Source organism: Pithys albifrons, chromosome 6 (genome assembly GCF_047495875.1).
Source record: "Pithys albifrons albifrons isolate INPA30051 chromosome 6, PitAlb_v1, whole genome shotgun sequence".
NCBI classification, from domain to species: Eukaryota; Metazoa; Chordata; class Aves; order Passeriformes; family Thamnophilidae; genus Pithys; species Pithys albifrons.
This window is the reverse complement of record NC_092463.1, coordinates 5,559,941-5,579,656: the sequence shown is the minus strand read 5'-3', so window position 1 is coordinate 5,579,656 and position 19,716 is coordinate 5,559,941. Positions and strand designations below refer to the sequence as shown.

At 43.0% G+C, this 19,716-nt stretch overlaps 1 protein-coding gene across 3 annotated transcripts in view; it reads left to right on the top strand.

The window, feature by feature from the left end:
• The window catches only part of RTN1 (reticulon 1), a 122,137-nt gene extending 108,890 nt beyond the window's left edge, over positions 1-13,247 (top strand). For all 3 annotated transcript variants that reach the window (XM_071557307.1, XM_071557306.1, XM_071557308.1), the window contains 6 exons: positions 7,951-8,158; positions 9,274-9,412; positions 10,284-10,353; positions 10,739-10,785; positions 10,876-10,934; positions 12,432-13,247. In XM_071557307.1, the coding sequence (XP_071413408.1) occupies positions 7,951-8,158; positions 9,274-9,412; positions 10,284-10,353; positions 10,739-10,785; positions 10,876-10,934; positions 12,432-12,474 (566 nt within the window). In that variant the 3' untranslated portion in view covers positions 12,475-13,247. The remainder of the gene's footprint in view (positions 1-7,950; positions 8,159-9,273; positions 9,413-10,283; positions 10,354-10,738; positions 10,786-10,875; positions 10,935-12,431) is intronic.
• Positions 13,248-19,716: the final 6,469 nt, after the last annotated feature.

The window sequence follows — 19,716 nt, the reverse complement described above, 5'->3', positions numbered from 1 at the left end:
TGGGAATACAACTGTAAGATTGAGAGCTTAAGGTTAGAGAACAAATCTCTTAAATGTGCCTCACACTGTCTGCCAACCATCCCAATAAACACCTTGATCAAGGAGGTAAAAAAATCAGTGAGATAATGAGCTCTGCACACCTGCTGTGCCATCACAGTCATAGAATGGTTTGGGTTGGAAGGAACCTTAAACACTGTCTAGTTCCAACCCCCTACCATGGCCAGAGAAAACTTCCACTAGACCAGGTTGCTTAGCACCATGTCTTTTAAAAGTAGATGGACAATATTCTTTCATTGCCAGAGCAAGGTTAAAACTCCCCCCAAATAAGGTTATTTTAAGGTATTCTCTGAGGAATAATTTAAATTCTAGCAGGAGGCTGATGGGGCAATAAGTGAAGGCAACATTGGAGAGCTGGTTTTGTTTTCATTAGGTCTCTGGGTAGTGAGTTCTGGTGAGGCTTTTTTTATATCAGAAAGGATACTCTCTCCACATCACATTTAATTATCACAAATAATACAGGTTTGAACAATTCATTTTGAAAGTCTGAAGACTTTCAAATGTTTGGATAGAATTAGAGAGGGTCCATGTCTGTTACTTTAGTCCAGCAGCATCTTGGGAAAATCTCAACATTTCAATGGCATTTTGTGCATTCAGGGGCTCTGCTTGGTCTCCTCGGTTTCTGCTCACTTAAGGTGGGAGCAGTGTCATCCTCCACAAAAATTATCCAAGGCAGGTAGTGACACAGTTTGTGAGCAGAAGGTGTGTGTTTCTCCTGCTGTTTGCTGTGTTTAATCCTTGTATTCAAACATCTCTCATGTGAAAATGAAAATAGAAACAGCATAATCATTATTAACAGCGAAAGTAACATTGATGAATAATATCAATAAGAGATAATACTGTGATGCGCTTCTGTGTGCTGTAGTTGTAAGGCTGACTTTTTATTGCCAATCCTCTTCTGTCTACCCAAACCCACTTTGGTGCCTCATATAAGACAACCAGTACTTTTTTGCTCACATCCTGATCTTGCAAATGGAGTAGGATATATAATGTGGAAGGTATGCAGTATAAAAACTTTCCATTTCCCTGGTCCTGTTCTTGCTCCAGGTATCCTCTCATCAGACTTTGGGGACCAAGAAGGTCTGAACTTTCAAGTTAAGTCTTGGGACAGGTGGATGATAAAGACACAAAGCTGAACTGAACAGGAAGTTAATGGACAGAGTGTTCACAAAAGGTAGAAGCAGGGAGAGATTCCTCAAGGTTGGAGATGAAGGATAAGGAGATAATGCCTCATGAAACAGCACAGATATCCGTTCTTGGCTCTGCTGTTCATCACAGCAGTCTCTTGAAGGCACCAGACTGCTCATTCAACTGTGTATCCATCTGTATTGCATTAGAATCAGATTTGTTGTGGGGAGAGGAGCAGTGTCCACATTGGATCCTTCACTGGAGAGAAGAAGGAAAGCCTTGTCCTGCATCCTGTGGTTAAAGCTGCAAACTGAACTTGCTTTGAGTGCAAGCAATATTTATTTCTACTCAAAACCCTACAGCATCGTTGCATTTGTTGTCAAATATTTTTATGACAATGCTATAGACAAGATTGTTCTTTCTAAATTATGTTTTCTGATCTTTTCACTCCCAGTAGGTCTGAAAAGTGCTTTATGAAGTCATTTATATTTATGAAGTCATAGTATTACAGTCTGTACAGAACTAAAGGGTGTGTGTAGACAGGTTGTTCTCACTTGTCTTTAAAACTAGTATTTGATAGGGAGTGAAGCTGTACAACCCATTGATCAGATCCAGGGATATTATTAGTATGCTGAAGAGTATAGAACCTTTTATACAGTCCTCAAGGCCCGTGGGCCTCATTTTAAGCCTGGATACCAGGGGTTTGCCACACTTTTTGTACTGACTTCCTTGTAAATGCTGCTCGATGAATGTTGATTTTTCACACAGTTGTTGCAGTAAAGGAAAAACTTGAAAAGTCAAAAGATGAGAACAGAGATTTTCAGAGTATAGGAAGGAGAAGCTGGGGAAGATGTGAATTGTCCAGCCAGTGGTCAGTTGATCTTCATAAATTTTTATCTTAAAATCATTCATCTTTCTTTGAGATGCAGAATGGAGAGATCCCCATTTCTTTTATAAAAATATATTTTTAGAACATAACCATGTGGGATTCTGAAGGTGTGAGGACATTTTAGCTACAGTTGGTTTGGATCCTCTGGTTTTCCTCTGGGATCTTGGCTCAAGACCTTGAGCCTGCAGCTGCCTCACACCATGATGCTTCTGGGGACCACATAAACCACCAGGTCCTGGGGAGAATGGACTCAGGAGCATCACTGATTAGCTCACCTCAGCTGTCTCAAATGGTTCACCCCTTGCTCCAGCACTGCCCTTTCCAGCCCCCACATCTGTTTTCTAGATTTTTTGATACCAAGTTGTGAGGAGCAGAAACATTTTCTGCTGAAAGCCACGATGAGAACTGCGAGAGCTTTCACACACTGTACTCACAAGCCATTCCTTGCTGGCACAAGCATTGCCTGCTGCTGCTGTTTCTTACATTTGTGAGGTTAATTTTAACTTGCCTCACAAACATGGATATTTACCAGTTGCTCATGTTGACAAGTGTTTGCTTGTATCACAGAGTTCACCTTTGTGCATTGCTGGTCTGGGGTTTGGCCCCAAATGGAGGATCACATTAATTTATGTAGGAGAGGTTTTGCCATAAAGTATAGCTGAGATACCAATTTGGCACCCTGAAAACTCTTTCTTTCAACTAAAAGACTATGTGAGAAAGATTTTACAAGTTCTGTGAGTTAAAAAACATGAGCAGGCGATACTTTCAGATAAACAGCTCATCAGACACACTTCTCCAGGAAAATTCTTCAAAGGCAGTGGCATTGAGTGACCTGCCATGCTCCTGTGTTAGAGATGGCTGGCAAGTCCTCCATAATAAATACGAATAGTTTTGAGTCTAAGGCAGTTCTGGCAAAACCCAGAGTCCTTTTATACCTCTGCAAATGAGTCAGAGCTCTGGTGAGTTGTACTGGAAAGAGTGCAAAGTGACCGAGGCTGCTTCCCTCCTTCCAAGAGGCCAAAGGGAGATCATGGAAAGCTGCAGCTGAACAGCTTCTGCATGTTAATGGGCATGGTCAGGATTTCACAGTAGTGATTTCCAAAACAGCAGGAACTCAGCCCTCACTGAAGCCAAGGCTGGTTTCAGTGCCCAAACTCTGCTTGCAAATCCAAGCTGCAAACTTTGGGTGTTTTGAAGTTGGCGTTTTGGCTCTTGGAAGTGGATCTTGCCTCAGCCAAACAGATTGAGCCCCTGTCCAATTGCGTGCAAACCACATATCGACAGCCTCACGTGGCACCAGGCTCCTGCCTCATGCATATTCAGTGTGCATTGCTCAGAATTGTGCCATTGTAGTGGGGTCTGGGCAGCGCCGTGCACACCCTCACACACCATCAGCAGCACGTCCAGAGCTTGCAGGACCCTGCACTGCACTAGGACCTTTTATTCTTTCCCTACAGATTGACCAAAGCACTTCATTATTATGTCATTAACTCATGCTGTGAGGGATCCTCCGTTCTTCAGTTTATCTGGGGAATGCTGTACCCACCTATGAGCTGAGCTCAAAGCCTGTCTCAGCTGGGCGAGCATGGGGCCAGCTGGTCTTGGTGAGTGTCTCTGCAGAGGAGTGTGTGTGTGCAAAATGTTGCAAGTCCAGCTCATCCTCGTACCCTCTGTGTCCCCATGTGCTGGGGAGGCTGCTCTGAGCCTGGGTGGTTGTGTCTTCAGCATGCCAAGGAAGGGATTCATGCAGGAACAGGGAGCTGCTCCTTGTCAAAGACTCAGGCCACCAGTTATACATAGTGACCTGTTGAAGGGCAGTAAACTCTTGGGGTCAGTGAATGTTTGAGGGAGTTTTATGGTATCTTAATCAGTTTTACATGAATATAGGATGAGGTGAAACTCAAAGCAGACATATAAATGGGGTGGGTGACCTCATCTTTCATTTTCATTTCTGTTCAGAATGCAAAAAAGAAAAATGGTTTGAAGGGGGTTGAAGCACCCAAGTCTGGGTTCCCTTGCTGATGAAGAAGCAAATTTCTCATTCCTTTGCCTGGTCTCCATTTACACCACCAGACACTGATGTATTAGGTGTTTTATCTCTCGTGTAAATGGTTACAGGAGGAAATGGCACCCAAGCAAAGGATCCCAGATTCTGCACCCAGTGTACCTCTGCCTGCTTATAAGGGAGATTTGTTTATGTAAGGAAATGTAGGGCAAAAAATTTGTTTTACTACTGACTTGACAAGGAAGCATTTCTTTACCAAGAGGATGGTAGGACCCAGGAACAGGGTTGATAGAGAGATGGTCAATTCCCCAAACTTTTTAGTGTTTCAGAGGCATTTGGAAAATGCCCTCCACAATGTGCTTTAGCTTTTGGTCAGCCCTGGAGTAGTCTAGCAGTTAGACTAGATGATCTTTGTAAGTACCTTCCAACAGAAATCATTCTATTCTATTCTATTCTATTCTATTCTATTCTATTCCGTTCCAATAATGTAAAAAGCCTTTGAAGTGACTGAAGCTGTGACTGAATGAGAAAACATGCCTCTGACAGACAGCTCAGGTGTTTTTAGCAGCATCCAAATTCCAGGGGAATTGATACAGCTCAAATCCCTGAGGCCTGTCAGCAAAAAAGAAAAGTGTTTTCTTCAGGGAAGTCCACCAATCATGGCTGGATTCCACAAGTTTCCATGGATTCTAGCTCTGGACTCTTCTTCTCCCCCTTCCCTGCCCAAGGAGCTGTGAGAATCCCCTCCCTCCTGCATCACATTTTGCAAAGTGGTTTGCCTCACTCCCTTCTCCTTAAGGGAGAGGATGAGGAACGGCTGCAGGAGCAGCAAATCCTGCCCAAACAGCTGGACATGGCAGCAGTCTCACAGCCCCATCCCTTCGAGGGAGACAAGGAGAGGACAGATGTGCTTCCTGCCCCTGAAAATCCTGACAGACCTGGCAGGCTGTGGGGTGGGGAATGTGTTCCCAGGCTGTACCTGGGCAGTGGGACAGCCACGTACCAATCATTCAGCTCGTATCTCCCTGCTCTGTGCTGAGATTTTCCACCTAGAGTTGGCACATATTTTTTCCATGCACATGGGAATATTTGCCTCAGGTCTAAAAGACACAGGATCCCTCTCTCTCAGGTCTCATTTGGCTGGTGAAGGAGGTCAGCTGCCTTTTCATCTTCTCTCTTGGTCATGCACATGTCCCCAGAACTGTGTCATTTGGCTGCTCTCCATCTCGCTCTGACCCTTTCCTTACCTGATACAGCTTAGTAAATATCCCAGTCATTCCTTGGCAGGAACTTTCAGGTTAGACACACACCTGGTGAAGTCTCCCTTGAGTAACTCGGCATCTTCCTTTTTGAGGGGAACGAGAAAATGCTGTTTGGTATCTGCATGAGAATACAGATCACAGCTAGTCTGCAGGAGTACGAGTTGAAGATCCTCAAAAAAAAAAAGAGGCTTTGTTGCTCATTTTGGGTCTTACCATTAATTGGGATTGACTCAGGGAACCCTGCTGGAGTGGGGTTTGTTTTTGTTGGCTCAGCTCTCATTTGTTTTCCTTTCTGCTTGCCTGTGTCCCTGGGAGTGTTTTCCCCTGGTAGGTGGCCTTTTTCTGTCATCAACAGATGATGTGCCTGAGTTAGCTCACCTGTGCTTATTTAATTTTATGTGGAGGTTTTGTGTGATAGAAAATTCAAGTATCTAAAGTGCGGCTTGTGTAAATTTCCAATAATGGCCTCTGAATTTTTAAGCACAAAAATGATTTTTAAGCACAAAAAGGTTGTGAATAATCACCGAACCTCAGAATGATTTGGCATAGAAGGAACCTTAAAGATCATCTTGTTCCAACCCCCATGCCATGGCCAGGGATACCTTCCACTAGACCAGGTTGCTCCAAGCCCTATCCAGCCTCACCTGGAATGCTTCCAGGGATGGGGTAGCCTGTGCCAGGGCCTCACCCCCCTGACAGTAACTACAATATATCCTGTTCTGTTTGCTGGGGAAAACACCCCAGGTTGTTGTGCTGCCGAATTTTGCAGCACCTTGACTGAAAAAGCATATGAAAAAGTGGTACAACCTGCACACTTGTCTTCTGGATGCCATTTTGTAAGGATGGTTTGCAAGTTGCCTACTGCAGCACCTCAATAATGTGAGCACTTTGTGGAGCTCCAGCTGTATCAATACATCCCTGTCTGCTGCTGAACATCCCTGATACAGGTGTGTGCTCACACTCTTCTGTTACTGCATTTTGGAGCATCCCCTGCTCCGTGCCCTGGGGCTTCTGCAAGAAGGAGGCTTGGGCATATATCTGGAAAGACTCCAGCCCAGTCCCTATTTTTTGAAGTTAGCACCCAGGATCCCCAAACATGCACCAAGATCTCTTGTCCTGTGGCTTCCATGCAGTTTGTAGATCTAGTCGTGTGTGCTCACGATTGCAGGTCTAATGCTGAGAGATGACACTTAGAAATAGTAAAATGTTATGATGTATTGTATATTGATAAAGAATATAGTAGGATGTGCATGTTGCATGGAGAGAAAAGAGCTCAGTAATACAACAGCAATTTTTACATTCAAACCCATTGCTTTGAAATGCAGCACTAATACATGTAATAGTAATGAGTAATATACCTCATTGACTCAGGCAAACAAGATGTGGTGACTCACAGCTTTTGGAGATCAGATACAAGAACTACTGGGCTGGATTAATTTTGTTGCTTTTTGTATCTGTGACTTTTTTTTTTTTTGACAGCTTGCAGTTTTCCTGAATTTACTCTTTGTTCAGAATGATTTGACAAGTGGTATCTATGAAATCTGTTTGACTGGTGGTGTGTTCAAGCTGTTCATGAGGACTTGTGTGAAATTAAAGCCGTTTTGTTTAGATTGTCATGAGCATGTTCCTTGGCTGGATAAAGAGTCCTCTCAGAAAAAGGCTGTAGGTATGTGCAAATTAAATTCACCTTTGTGGACTGGATATTCCACAATCCTTTTATAAAATTTTGCTTTTATAGTGTCTGTTCCTGCTGGTAAGATTGTTTGCTGGAAAGGTTGAAATAAACTATACAAAGTGGGTGAAAAGCCCTGTAAAAATTAACTGCTTTACAAATGTAAAAATACAGTAGTCGAAAATGGTTTTATGCACTTGTTTTGTTCTAACCAACACCCCCCATGGACAGGAAGGTTACATAACAAGCAGAAAGCCTTTTTTGTTTTTAGTGTTTCTGAGATGGTTGGAATTGAGTAGCAAAAGAGTTTGATTCTGTATTTTAAGGCCTTATCTGAAAAATGCTTCCTTAGGCATGTAACTGTTAAGCAGTGGTAAAACCAGGAGTCTTTTCCTGTCTCAAAACTTAAAAAATAACAAAATTATATTGTCAAAACTTTGAATGGGAAAGTTGTTTATGGTGGCTAGTCCCAACCTTTCTCATTCATTTACCGACAACCAAAATTGGGAAATGCTGTGATTTGGCATTTGAACCTGTGACAAAAAAACAATCCAGGGCTTCCAGACTGAGTAAGGTAGGTTGAAATCTTCCATACAGACCTAGCAACAACACAAACCCCAGCTTGCATTTTCCTTGCTGCTGCAAGAGACCCACCCACCGTGCTGTGCTTGGAGATACTCATCCATCTTATCTAACCCAGGCACAGGCGCAAGGAAAACAAGGATTTCAAGTAGGTCATCAGTTGTAATTTCCTCAGTGCGTCACTCAAGTCACTTTGCTGCTTCTCTTGAGGAGTTCCTGTTGATGCTGGGTGTGAGCAGAAGCATCACTCCTCCTTCTACCCTCCTGCAAGGACTCCAAGCATCGCTGTGGCTGTGGTGGCATCCTTGATGCCCTTCCAGCTCCCGCCTTTAACATGTTGGTCTTCTCTCCCCAGCTATCGACCTGTTGTACTGGCGTGACATCAAGCAGACAGGGATCGTGTTTGGCAGCCTCCTGTTGCTGCTCTTCTCCCTGACCCAGTTCAGCGTCGTCAGCGTCGTGGCCTACCTGGCCCTCGCCGGCCTTTCGGCCACCATTAGCTTCAGAATCTACAAATCGGTCCTACAGGCTGTGCAGAAGACGGACGAGGGCCACCCCTTCAAGTGAGTGCTTTACAGGCATGGCCCAGGAGCTGTTTGTCTTGTAAAGGATCCATTCCCAGTGGCAAATCATGTTTCTCTAGATGCTGCTTTTATACTGGATAAAATTCTTTTCTTGCTCACAAAACAGAAATTAATATTTTCTGTTGTTCTGTGTTCCAAGAGATGTAATGCTGTATTGGCTCAGATCCTGGAGAGGCAAAAAACAACACAAAAATCATCATCCTCTTAAGACATGGGATTTTTTTCTCTGAAATTCAAAGTATCCAGAAAATTTTAAGCAAACAGCAAAAGAGAGTTTTATTAGAGCTAATGCAGTATCTCTGCAAGCAGGAAGAGTATTGTTTCCAGGCACAATCTATTTGGCATAGAGGGAAGCTATCTGTATCTTTTATACAGCAACCCATTACCTAGGTGATGGTGTCAGTCCCAATGCTGGTGCCCTCTCCACCCTTCACAGGGTCTGTAGTGTTTGGTCCAAGAGAACAGTGATCCGTTCTCCTCTGCTGTGCCAACTACTTGGTAAACCAAGTCATGGAACTGATGTGGTTTTAAAAAACACGCACTGAAAAGAAAGTTGGGGTGCTGCTCCTTTTGCTGCACTTGGGTCAGTTTGAGCTGTGACTCACAGGCAGAGCCCATAGCACAGAAAATTGTAAGGAAACTCCCTGAAGGGAAGTTGTTGCCAGGTGGGGGTTGGTCTCTTCTCCCAGGCACTCAGCAATAGGACAAGGGGGCACGATGGGCTCAAGCTCTGCCAGGGGAAATTTAAGATGGAGATCAGAAAAAAATTCTTTGCAGAGAGAGGAATCAGGCATTGGAATGGGCTGCCCAGAGAGGGGGTGGATTCCCCATCCCTGGAGGTTTTTAAACTGAGATTGGCCATGGCACTGAGTGCCATGATCTGGTAAAGGGACTGGAGTTGGACCAAGGGTTGGACTTGATGATCCCGGAGGTCTTTTCCAACCCAATCCATTCTGTGATTCTATGAAACCCCTCAGCTAGGATTTGGATCCTTCTTTGGGTGGGCTAAAAAGACAGATCCCATCAAGGCCAGGCTCTGCATGGGGAGAGGGTGAACCTGCCTGGGTTTGTAACCTGACTTGTGTTTCTGGCAGAGCCTACCTGGAGATGGAGATGAATCTTTCACAGGACCAGATCCAGAAATACACAGATTGTCTCCAGCTATACGTCAACAGCACAGTCAAAGAGCTGAGGAGACTCTTTCTCGTTCAGGACCTTGTGGATTCTTTAAAAGTAGGATTGCTTTAAGTATTTTTAAACCCTCTCTAGAGGATCCATCTACATTTCAAAGAGCTGCTTCCCATGTTGACAGGGTTGTCATGAAACCTAGTTTTGTGTAGCTCCAGACATAAAAGTTGCTGTCCCTTCTGATTTAAAAACTTCTTTTTTCTGGCACTTTAGAGGTTTGGCACTCTGTATTTGAATGTATTGATGTGTAATACAGGATTTATAAATATGCAGAACGAGCTTAGCTCCACCACAGTTCTAGAAGCATCTCTGCATTATGCTTTCTGTTACTTTGTTACAAAATGGTGTTCCCCTTGTTAATCTGGATTTTCTCTACCTGTGGCATTTTCTACTGTGCGGGAAGGTCTTTTTTCACTCCCTGCTGAAAGAATTACTGATTTCCAGCTTTACACCCAAGCAGGTGTTCTTCAGAGCAAACGAAAAATCATTAAGAGAGCAGACATGGTTTAGGCTCCTAAGTTAGTAAAGATTTTTAGGAAAATGTACCTATCTCAGCATCAAGAGTTTTCAGTACCTGGAATTACCACTCTGGGGCTTTGATTAACCTGATGTCTCCTGCCATCATAAAAACTGGGTGCAGAAGTTTGCCTATGCCATTCTCAATGCAGAGTCCTACATATATCCAATTAAGACCTAAATACACATGAAAGCTCAGCTAGGAGGGTGAGAAGCAGTGAACAGAATGGAGAATGGTGTTTATACACCCAGAAAGACTATCTAGTTCCTAATATGCCTTATTTAACAACTCCCTTCCACACTAAAAAAGGCTAATGTACTGTTTTATTAGCTAGTTAAGCAACCTAATTCCTTCTTTTGCCAGCACTGGAGGTGATGTAATGATCCATCTTTAATTTAGTTTGCAGTACTAATGTGGCTGCTGACTTACGTGGGAGCCCTCTTCAATGGCCTGACTCTTCTGATAATGGGTAAAAATCAGCTTTTCTTTTAAAATCTATTTTTATCTTAAACTCCCTCACAATTTCAACTTAGACAAAACACCCTATCCTCCGTGAGCCTTCCCTGCAGTTAAACCATCAACATTTATTTCCCTTCCCAGTAAATATTCATTATCCCATTACGTTGTCCCTCCTACCAGAACTAATTTGCGGTTTATTGGCTTTGCAGCTAATAGTCCCAGAGCAGGGGGAAATTCCATATTTGGGAGGTTTCAGCCAAGTGCATTTTTAATACAAAGATCCCTGGTGGATCAGCTGACCAAGTGTCATGATACATGTTTGTCACTGAAGTAGGTCTCTTCTCTGGAGGCATCTGGTCTGCAGGAATATAACACTGTGCTCTTTTTCTCCTCAGCTGTGGTGTCTATGTTTACTCTCCCTGTTGTATATGACAAGTACCAGGTAAGTCTGTCCTTACAGGGCAGTTCGGGTGTCTTGGTGGTTCTGCCTTGTTGTTGCCTGGTTGACTTGGTGTCGTTTTGCTCTTTGCAGGCACAGATTGATCAATACTTGGGACTTGTGCGGACCCACATGAACACTGTCGTGGCAAAGTGAGTCCAGCAGCAGACTTGGCCAGAACTCTTGCTGTGAAGTTGTGGTGCACTGGGGGTGGCTGAGGCGTGGGTGGTTCCTGGGGACACCTTGTCCTGTCAATGATGTCCTTCCCAGATCCTGGAATGTGAGGGGCTGTGGGAGGGCAGATCCCTGTAGAAACACAGAGCTCCTCAGCTGAGTGCAGATTAATGCAGAGCTGTGACTCTACATCCTTGTCCCCCTTCTCCTGCCATTTGGGGGAACTGTGGACAGAGCAGCCCAAACAGAGACTCATTTCCATTCTTTTACCTGCCCAGGACAAATAGAAGGAATGAATTAATTCCCCTCTCCACTGCCCAATCCAGGCCTGCGTTTTTACATTCAGGCAGTTAATAGTACCATTAATGAAAAGGTGGGAATTAGAACACCACCCTGTTACAGAAAGAAAATTCACAATGGAGTCACCACGATTTTTAGTGTTATGAACCTCTATGGAATGGCTGGAGGACATGGATGAAATTTTAGATGCAGTCTGCTCTAGTTCCCTAAGCATTGTCTTTATCGAAAGCTTTTGTGGGATCTCTAAGGGCACAGTGAGGGTCTAAGCGTAGCTCTCCAAACTTGAGAATTACTGAAGCAGGGCGGCTGATCTGGAAAGTAGATCCATGGATCTCAGCAGTTTTTCTCCACGGCTTTGCAGAAGTTGGGTGAAAAACAAGGTATCCAGTGGAAGGCTACAAAATGGTGGGGTACAGAGAGCAAATGACTCATGAGGAGCTGCTGAGGAAACTGGGGTTATTTAGCCTGGCAAGGAGTGATTTCATAGGACCCTCTAAGTACGTGATGTGAAGTTATAAGATGATCGAGCCAAACTGTTCAGTAGTGGCAGGTGTTGTTTATAACAAGGAGCAACAATATAAATCTAGTTTAGGAGGTTGATGTTGGACATTAAGAGAAAGTTTTCCACTAGGAGATTAGGACTAGAGCAGGTTACATAGGGAGGATCCAGAACCTCCTGCCTTGGAGGTTTTCAAGATGCAGCACGACAAAGACATGGCCAACATGATTTAGCATTGGCAATAGTCCTGCCTCGTATAGAAAGTGATTCAAAGACTTCCAGGGTCTCCTTACAGCAAGTAATTCTGTTATTCTGCAAAATCCTCATCCCTGGGCAGAACTAAAGGTTTGTACTGATTTTTATTTTTTTTTTTTTTTTTTTTTGCAATTTAATTCCTGTCTTTCTATAGACAGCAGACTGTAGAGGAATAATGAAGTGGGGTAGAAGACATTGAGCACACCCCATGGTTATATGAATCACCAAAACCCAGGCCTGTAAGAACACACAGATGGGCATCACTTCTTTTTCTTACTACACTTTAGTCCACCTGTTGAGAGAACACACTGAGTGTGAGCTAGAGATTAACCCTGGATAGGAATCCAAGTGGGGATCCACTGGAATGGAGTAACTGCATCACCATATAAGCCTTCTTTTTCTTTTTCTACTTTATTTCTAGGATTCAAGCTAAAATCCCAGGTGCTAAGAGAAAGGCAGAGTAAAGCAAGACAGCAAGAATTCATCGACCACAGCAGTGAATAATGGGGAAATCTGGAGTGAAGCAGCTCTGTTCTTACACTTTACTGCAAATTTATCATTCTTTTTTTTTCCTCAACACCATAATCTTAGAAACATAAAACTCAGAAGCAGTGCTTTTCCCCTACTGCTTCTGCACTTAGAATATTTGCAATCACTTGTGTCAAGCACTAAAAGTATAGTAAAGAGAAAAGTGTACTAGATGTGGTTTTTTGTGTTGCTTATAAAGTGCATGATGGTGAGAGCCTAAATAATATTGACCTCTTTATTTAATTTTTTTTTTAGTGTTTTTCCTTCTTCTATTGGCATTGCTTCTATAACTTTTAATGTTACATGTGGCTAGGGGCTTTCCTGCTTAGCGCACTTGATGCAATAGTTAAAATTGCTTCTACGTCACTGGGTTGCTGGTTGGATTCATCTTTATTAACTATATAGAATTGTAGACTGATGTTTTAGTGTTTTCCAGCACAAATAAAATAAACAGTAATCGGTACTTATGGTAATCAGTTTTGTATAACTCAAAAAAACAAAAAAAAAGGAAACAAAACCCAGTACTTTTGTCGTAAAGGATTGACAGGCTGATTTACATGTATGGTAACTGGAAAGTTCCAGCATGTTCAATTTATTACGATTTGTATTACATTCTCTGTAGTTCCTAATGGACTTAATATGGACTCTGAATATTTGCACTTATGTACTTGATACCGAATGCAGAAATAAATGTTACTAAATGTAAAAAGATCTCCCTCTTGTTGCCACTGGGATTATCTGGACATTTGCAAACTGGACACAGACAGTGCAGAAAGGAGCATTTTCTGTCTCTTCCCCTGGACTTCTGAACACACTTCGCCCTCACAAAATGGTGCAGGCCAACGAGTAGTACACACCTAGCAGGATGTAGCTCATCTAATATTTTCACACTTGAATCTGGCAATAAAAGAAGAATCTTAGCACATTGTTTCTTTTGGTGGTGGTGTAGAAAATATCAGATAAGCGTCCCTTCCTCTATTTCCATGTTGTGCAAATCATGAGCAGCACACTATGGAGGCATCAGCACAACACAGAGGACTTTGCAGTTTCCTTATCACCAAGTTACTCTCTTATCCAAAGCTGTTCTTTGAAATCTGCTTTAAACTGTGGAATTGTTACTAAATCCAGGGGCTGGGAACTGAAATAAACATTTACTCTTGTTCAAAAGTGAAGGTTTTTAAAAACTGGTGTTTGGTGTTTGAGAACCATCAGGCAAGAGAAGAAACAACTGTTGAAAATTATCCAGAGTGCTTCAAAACAAACAATTGGTGAAGTGCTTAATTTGCCCATTTGTGGACCACACCTGTGGAATTTATTTTTTTGCATAAAAATGCAAACATTGAAATATTTTCAGCTAAATCACTGCCTTTTTCTGTCTCAAAAGTTTTTATGCTGATTTTTTCTCTACAAAAAATGGATTTTTAATCACTTTTTGAATTTTAAAGTATTTCTTTAGGTTAATTCATTAATTCACCATCTCATTTAGTCACAGACATGGGGACATCTGTCCTAGGTCTGGCTGCAGTTCTATTTGTGCAAAAGCACAAACCAAATGCACATGAGGAGTTGTTAGAAACTTTGCTATGGCTGTGGACTCGTTAATTCTTGTGATGAGTCTCAAATAACATTATTTTCACTTCAGCTTTATATTAAAAATTCTTCTTTGCTCATATTTAAAAATACTGGACTGACTTTTAAATGTCATCTGCAGCTAGACAGGACCATTTTTCCTCCATGAAAAACTGCCTGGAGCGATACAGGAACACTTTTCCTCAATGAAAAACTGAGTGCCTTGAAGGGGCAGAAGTTGCTTTTGATCACATGGAATATGTTTGGTTCAGCATGTGCAGTTTGCAGTCAGGAGTTAAAATTCGAGTTAAAAGTCAAAATTCAATTCAATGTACCTCCAGCTTTAACTGCCTTAGAGTTCCCTGTGTCTCTGAGGAAGGTAGTACAGACCACATAAACATTCTTGAGGATTGACCTTCACAATTCTTATTACTTACAAGATGAGTATATGGGACCAACATGTTGATTTTGAAAATGAGCCCATTTCGTGTCCCATTCCACAGGTCCCATAAACGTTTTCTTCCCTGACAACACCAGTGCAGTTATATCCAAGACAGGCCTTTTGCAATGCTGAATCCTAAGCATGATTTAAAGGCTGCATCTCCTGCATATTTGGAAATAAAGCAAAATAAAACCTTCTGGCAGAGTATAAATACTCTTAAGAGCCTAAATCAATAGAGACCAAGAACCCCTTTCTTGTCTCCTCCAGCATCACCCTCTCTCAAACCCCACTGTGCCCCAATCCAAGCCCTCATCATGCTGACTGTACCCCCACAAACCCCTTACTTCTGTTGATTCTCACATCCCCTTTTCCAACCCAGCTCCAAGATTTCCTTTAAGGCACCCTGACTTTCCATATATTCCATAATAACAACCTGCAAGTGCTGCTGAGCAGCTGGGGAGGGTTAATCTGGTGGGTGGAACCAGTTGGAAAGGCTATGGTGGGATATGGGACAAGCAGAGAGCTTAACCCAGGGTTTGGTTTGCTAACGCTGCCCATGGCCACTACCCCTTACTGGGGTCACAGCAGCACTTTCCATGATACCTTGGAGCATGGAAGCTTGGAGAAAGCCAACCTCTATTAACTCCTGCTACACAACTTGCAGTAACAGAGTCCTTGTGCATATGGGGAGTGAAAGCTTGTGACACCCTTAGTGTCCCTGGTAAGTCTCATTCATAGAGCAGCACTATGGGGAGGGCTTGTACATTCATCTTTTATGGTTTTCAAACAAGTGAGTGGAAAAATAACCAGCACTGAGCTCTACTTTTAAGAATATTTTAGTGTGCCTACAGTAGTAGATAGCTGAAGATGCCAGAATGACACATCCATGAGCTGAGCTGTGCTCTGAGATACACAGGCTGCAAAGCCCTTTTGTTGTGATCTTCATTTGCAATTAAAGTGAAGAGCAAGAGTATACAAGCTTACACAGTAAGAGCAGCAAACTTGTGAGGGTTTCTATGCAGGTGAGACCTGGGAAGCAGCTCACTCTGCCTGGGTAAAATGCAGTGGAGGGTATTAAATCATTAATTTCTCTTCAAAATGTTCCTTGGCTGAGGAACCTGGACATCACATCAGTGGTGATTCAGGAGTCAGCTTGTCCTCCTGGTTCAGAGGCTGCTGTAATCAGATAAGCAAGTGATGGATGTTTTGACGACCCACTTAATCAAGTGAGATTGTTCAGATGGTTAGTTAGGTGTGGTCTAAATACCTGGCCCAAGCTGTGTCTCTATCTCTGGAGTGTTTGCAATGTTGATGTTCCCTTTCTGGTGAGGAAGCTGAGAGGTCTCTAAGGTAGATGTCAGAGCTGGGAGGCTTGTTTAGATGCAAGGACAGATGCAGACCAGGCCTTTCCATGGCTGGGAACTGGCTGGCTAATGTAAATACAGCTGCATTTTGATCTGCTCAACATGGTGCTGCCTTTCAAGGAAGATAATGGGTCTACCTGCTGAGCTGACCTAACCTTTCAAAGCCAGCCCAAATGACTGCGCTAATTTGAGCTGAAACTAGTTTAACTCTGGTTTGGGGATAGAAAATCAGGAGTGGCTGGAGTGCTGGCAGGAGAAAAAATTTTGTTAGAACATCTACATGTGTCTTTTTTATGCTCTATGGCTTTAAAAGATCTTCTCCAGCAGAAATGTTATAAGCCCAGTCCTATACTGCTGCTTGTTAAGAAGAGGTTCAATGGTTACTTAAGAGTTCTATCAGAGCTTTCTGTCACTTAAATGTCTGTCCTTGTACCTTGAAATGAATATCCATTGGTAGTTTGCTGTGAAATGGGAACAGTCTCTGAGATCATTGGTTTTGATTCCCTGCTTCTCAGGGCCTAAGCAGTATTCCACTTTTTTTCTAGCCTATGTATTTGCCTCTGAGCTGTTACTGATCTCTTTTGAGCTCCCTCTGCTCTTTAATATTAATCTGGTAAGATCATAAAACACGTGTGTGTCAGGAAAACCCTGGAATTGGAGAGGAGATAAGAATGATACAATATTCTGTGAGCAGCTAATCCAGTTAAAGAGAGTTTGCTTCCCCATAGCTTTTGCTGTGACCCTGCATGCTTTCAGGTGGCAGCTGGCTCCCATCCATGTCCTGGTGGGTTACAAGTCAGTCAACTGTGAGCTTATCAGCCTTTCTTTCTCCATATGGATCCAGGGAAATATGTGGCAAGCTTGTGCCCATTGTTTGCCCAGTGCAGCTTTGAGAAGACCAAGTGTGATGTATTTCTTTCTGGCTCCTTTTAATATAATATTTTCTTAGGAAGAGAATTAAAATATGCTCCATTAGGGAACTTGCATACAAGCTTCCTGGAATGCTGGGAATCAGAGTCTGCTGGTGTGAGGGAGCCCAGTAAGACTGGCTGGCACAAGCAGCCACTGTGGGACATATGGTATTTGGATAAGGGTGAGATATGTCCACTGATAAGAGTCAAGAGCTGCACTGCCTGAAACAGAAGGAGGAATGGGCTCTATTAATTTCTGCCAGGTTTCCTTGCTGCTCAGCACCTTCATAGGAGAGAGTGGCTGAACCTTGCTCTCTGACACAACAGGAGAAAGATGCTGAGAGTGGGTGACCCTTCTGCACAGGTGCACAGGGAAATGGGAACTGACTGTAAGTAGGTACATGGTATTGAGTGCTTGTTTCAATTATCTGAGCTGTTGATTTCCTTTTCTTTGAGGTTTGCTTGCAAGGCAACAGCCAGCTCACTGTGGGAACTCCCCTCTGGTCAGCATCTGATTGAAGGAACTGCCAGCTGCCTTCACCACTTCTGTAGCTCCCCTAGAAAGTGCTAAATCAACATGTATGCCAGATGTATCATTTGGGGACGTCACCATGTGCGTGCAAGGCAAGGTGGAGTTACCTGGGCAGGCAGGTATGTGGGTAGGCTGTCCTGTCCAGCACTGGGGCAAGCCCTCTGCCACCAGGATGTGCTCATCTCTGCATTGCCAGTGTTCTCATCTTCCCTTTCACTCCTGATCTGCCTCAGCCAAAACACTGGGAGGGGTCCTGCTCCTGCGGGGACCAGGGTCAGGATTAGAGGATGGATAGAGCTGCAGAAGGAGTCTGTCTAAGAAAACCAAAAGCACAAGTACCCCTGTGCTGACATGCTTTCATTGCTTTTCCCTCCTGTCTGCCCCTTAACCAGCAAGTCAGGCTCATTTCTTGCGTTCATTGAGTATCAAAGTGTTCCATCCTCAAGGTTCCAATTTATGCCTCCTCATGGGTCTTTTTGTTTTAGATGAAAAAATAATTCAGTCCAGCAAAGCTAATTGTCATTCACAGTAAGGTCCCTCTGCATGTATTTCTCTTTATGAGTGAGCTGTAAAGAGGATTTAGGTACAATTTTACTTCTTTTGTACAGCCCTCTAATTTAGGTGAAATGTGATGTAAAGTAGCCCAGACCAGTCAAAAAAATCAGAGAATCAGCAAATCTCAGCATGATTTGGGTTGGAAGGGACCTTAAAGCTCAACCAGTTCCAAGACCCTGCCATGGGAAGGGACACCTTCCACTGGACCAGGTTGCTCCAAGCCCCATCCAACCTGGCCTTGAACACTTCCAGGGATGGGGCAGTCACAGTTTCTTTGGGCAACCTGTGCCAGGGCCTCACCACCCTCACAGGAAAGAATTTCTTCCTAAGATCTAATCTAACCCTGCCTTCTGTCAGTTTGAAGCCATCACCCCTTGTCCTGTCACTCCAGGCCCTTATCTAAAGTCCCTCTCCATCTCTCTTGGAGCTCCTTTAGCCACTGGAAGGGGCTCTAAGGTCTCCCTGGAGCCTTCTCCAGGCAGAACAACCATAGTTCTCTCAATCTGTCTCCATAGCAGAGGTGCTCCAGCCTTCTGAACATCCTGTGGCCTCTTCTGGACTCACTGCAACAGGTCATCTACGGTCTCATCAAAAATTACTGTAATGTTTTATAGGTGTGACAAAAAAAAAGAAAAAAAGATATATGACATTCAGGCAGTGGAGTGACTTGAATAGCAGATGTCTTTACACAAAATACTCTTCATTTGCCAAGTTAGACATGAGGCATAATTTCATTTCTCCTAATTCCACAGATGCTTTTTTAAAGAAACCACCATCCACACAATTGTCAGGCTGAGTGAAAAACTATCATTTTTGGCACCAATTAAACATAATTACTGAGCCATTACCAGCAAACATCAGCTTGTCAGTGATCAGCAAATTTTGAGGCACTTAGGAAGAGGTGGACTGTAACCTTCTTAGCACAACCTGTCTGGGGAAGCACCTCCTATATTCCTTTAAGATGGAATGTCCTGAAGTCCTGGAAACCTTCTTCACAGCTTCTCCCCCTAAAAAACTAAACAATTTACAACTATTTTCAGTTGAAATATAGCGATGTGATGATCTACGGAGAGCAGAACTGTCAAAAAGTAAACTCCATGTTTTCACATGCCAGCTTAGAAACACCCTTAAGGAATATAAAATTCTGATAGTACTACTGTTGCTTTTGAGCACCAGACTTTCAGGAAATCATCTTAAATTTTAATTCTGACATCATCATATAACCAAAAATCTCTCTGCATCTCGAGTGTTTTATCTCGCCCACTTTCCCCGCAGCAATCACAAGTCTGTGACTCACATCCTATACCAATAGTGCAAATTAAAAGAAAACATTGTTCCTACTGCCATTTAGCCAAAGTACTCCTACAGCTCTCCAGTCACAAGAGACTTGAGTAAGTCAGTCTTCTAGAGGGAAATGCTGCGGTCTCTGTTAAGCAGGATGAACTACAGTATCATAACTTCAGTTTTGAAAAAAAACTAACACCAAACCCAAGCAGAGAAGCTGCTAAACACCCATGTTCCTGGGGCTGAGGTGTCATGGATATGGTGCCACAAGAAAAATTATGAATGAAGCAGATAAAACATCAATTAATAGAAGAGAGCTCCATGAGAAGATGGTAATTCGCAGCTTTAAAATTGAGAGGTCTGTAGTGAACTTTCCCAAATATCAGCCATATCTCAATTTTTCACACATAAAATGAAAATAAAGAAGCTACTGAGCTTTGCTAAAGGTAAGAAGTCGTGAAGTATATAGAGGAAACCATTGGGGTGCCATATGAGAAGAAGCTGGATAGTCTTGAAGCCCA